Here is a 1609-nt window from a genome sequence, read left to right as displayed (position 1 = left end):
GGGGCAGACGGGATAAAGGGTGGTAGGGAGGGGAGGGAGGCTTCTATTCAATGAATAATACAGTCACGGGCGTGGGCTTGACCTCGGGCAAGCAGTGGGTCGCATATCTAATGACCCCCATTCCATCGTGCTCCCCTGGCACCGGCGTGCCTGTACATCGAGATGAGGCTGCACGGCCGTTCACGTATTGCGTGGCGAGCAAAACCAAAATCATATATGCCATGATTCTCGAACACTCCTTGATATATTCTCGCCTGTTGAACCCCGCCTCACACCGCAAGAGAGGGGTGCGAGGGCACGGGCGGTCCCGCCCCCGCCGACCCACAGCCCACAGGTTGTCGGTTAAGGGTTGCGTGTGACAGTGGCTAGCAGCGGGCCGGGAGGGGGGGGAGGCAAGGATGACCAGTCATTGAACAACCCAAACACTTCCAGAAATCCGTGCCACTATGGCGATAATATTCTCTCATAGGGTGTCCCCACAATGAACGTCTCATCCTGGCGCCGATGATCACGCCCGCGACCCATCGGGTAGGCCGACCCGCCAAGCAGCTCTGTGGAGACGTTGGCCTACCCAGGGCGCCCAAAGAGGGCAGGGGAGCGTTTGACGCCAACGTCCCCTTGTGTTACCTTGGGATCCCAATCGTCTCGAGACGTTCAAGGTAGGGGCACCTTTAGGCATGCAAAATGAAACCCAGCCCTGTCTGAATTTTATCAAAGCTAGCGCTAGCGCTGGCGCCAGCAAATGACCAAATCTTGCCTTTGACCTCAATTAATGTCATTTTGACAAAATCCCTTTGACAGGGTATCCATACTGCCGGCTGCATGCATTTACTCCGTGATATCAGAAAAGCTGGTATTAAAATAGTGTTGAGGGGTGAGCATGGGGAAATTTCACATCTCTGCAATACATGTGCCACGAGTTGCAGCGCTTGATGACACTTGAAGTCTTCCCGGGAACACCTCACCCACAACTTCTGCTGGCTAGCGTTGGTGATTAAATACCCCCCCCCCCCTTCTCCCTAAATCTAGCACCCACGGTGCGCACCCCTAGGCCTGCCTTAACCTCACTCAAGAGGCGCTCATCCCCCGTACTGGAATTCGCTTCGGCAAAAGACGAAACGCCGACGCACGAAACATAACATAGCCGTCTAAACACAACCAGGACACTAGGCCATCGGGAGAGCACGCCGGCTCCGGTGGGAATGAGACTTTATACAAGAGCGCCTCCTGCTCCTCGGGGAGATGCGTTGTCCAGACAAAGACAAAAGACGTCTGTCCTTCCAATGGACGGGATGGGGGTGAATGAGGGCTGCGCGAAATGGGTCATCGCCGCACAGCGCGACTAGGCGGCCTTACCTGAAGCAGCGAGGGTGGCGACGACCACCAAGAAGGCGAGGACGACGGCGTGGATGCCCATGGCTGCTGTCCCCGCGGGTCTCCCCATGTCTGCTACAAGGGGGTGGTTGGGCGGGGCGCCCGTAACGCCCGATCGCTAACGCCCTCCTGGAGCCGAGTGAGGGGCAAGGGAGCTGCGCCGGGCTGCGCCCCGCCAGGCCACCCCCACCCCCAGCGCGCCCCCGTGCACAAGCAGCGCCCCCTGCAATCAATA

At 58.2% G+C, this 1609-nt stretch overlaps 1 protein-coding gene across 1 annotated transcript in view; it reads right to left on the bottom strand.

The window, feature by feature from the left end:
- Positions 1-1537, bottom strand: part of LOC113214012 (uncharacterized) — a 9684-nt gene extending 8147 nt beyond the window's left edge. Inside the window, exon 1 of the mRNA XM_026433251.2 lies at positions 1357-1537. Within this exon, the coding sequence (XP_026289036.1) occupies positions 1357-1444 (88 nt within the window). The 5' untranslated portion in view covers positions 1445-1537. The remainder of the gene's footprint in view (positions 1-1356) is intronic.
- Positions 1538-1609: the final 72 nt, after the last annotated feature.

Source organism: Frankliniella occidentalis, unplaced genomic scaffold (genome assembly GCF_000697945.3).
Source record: "Frankliniella occidentalis isolate FOCC.00 unplaced genomic scaffold, Focc_3.1 Scaffold2, whole genome shotgun sequence".
In the NCBI taxonomy this organism is placed as follows: Eukaryota; Metazoa; Arthropoda; class Insecta; order Thysanoptera; family Thripidae; genus Frankliniella; species Frankliniella occidentalis.
The sequence above is the reverse complement of the archived record's forward strand: the minus strand, read 5'-3'. Positions and strand labels throughout refer to the sequence as shown.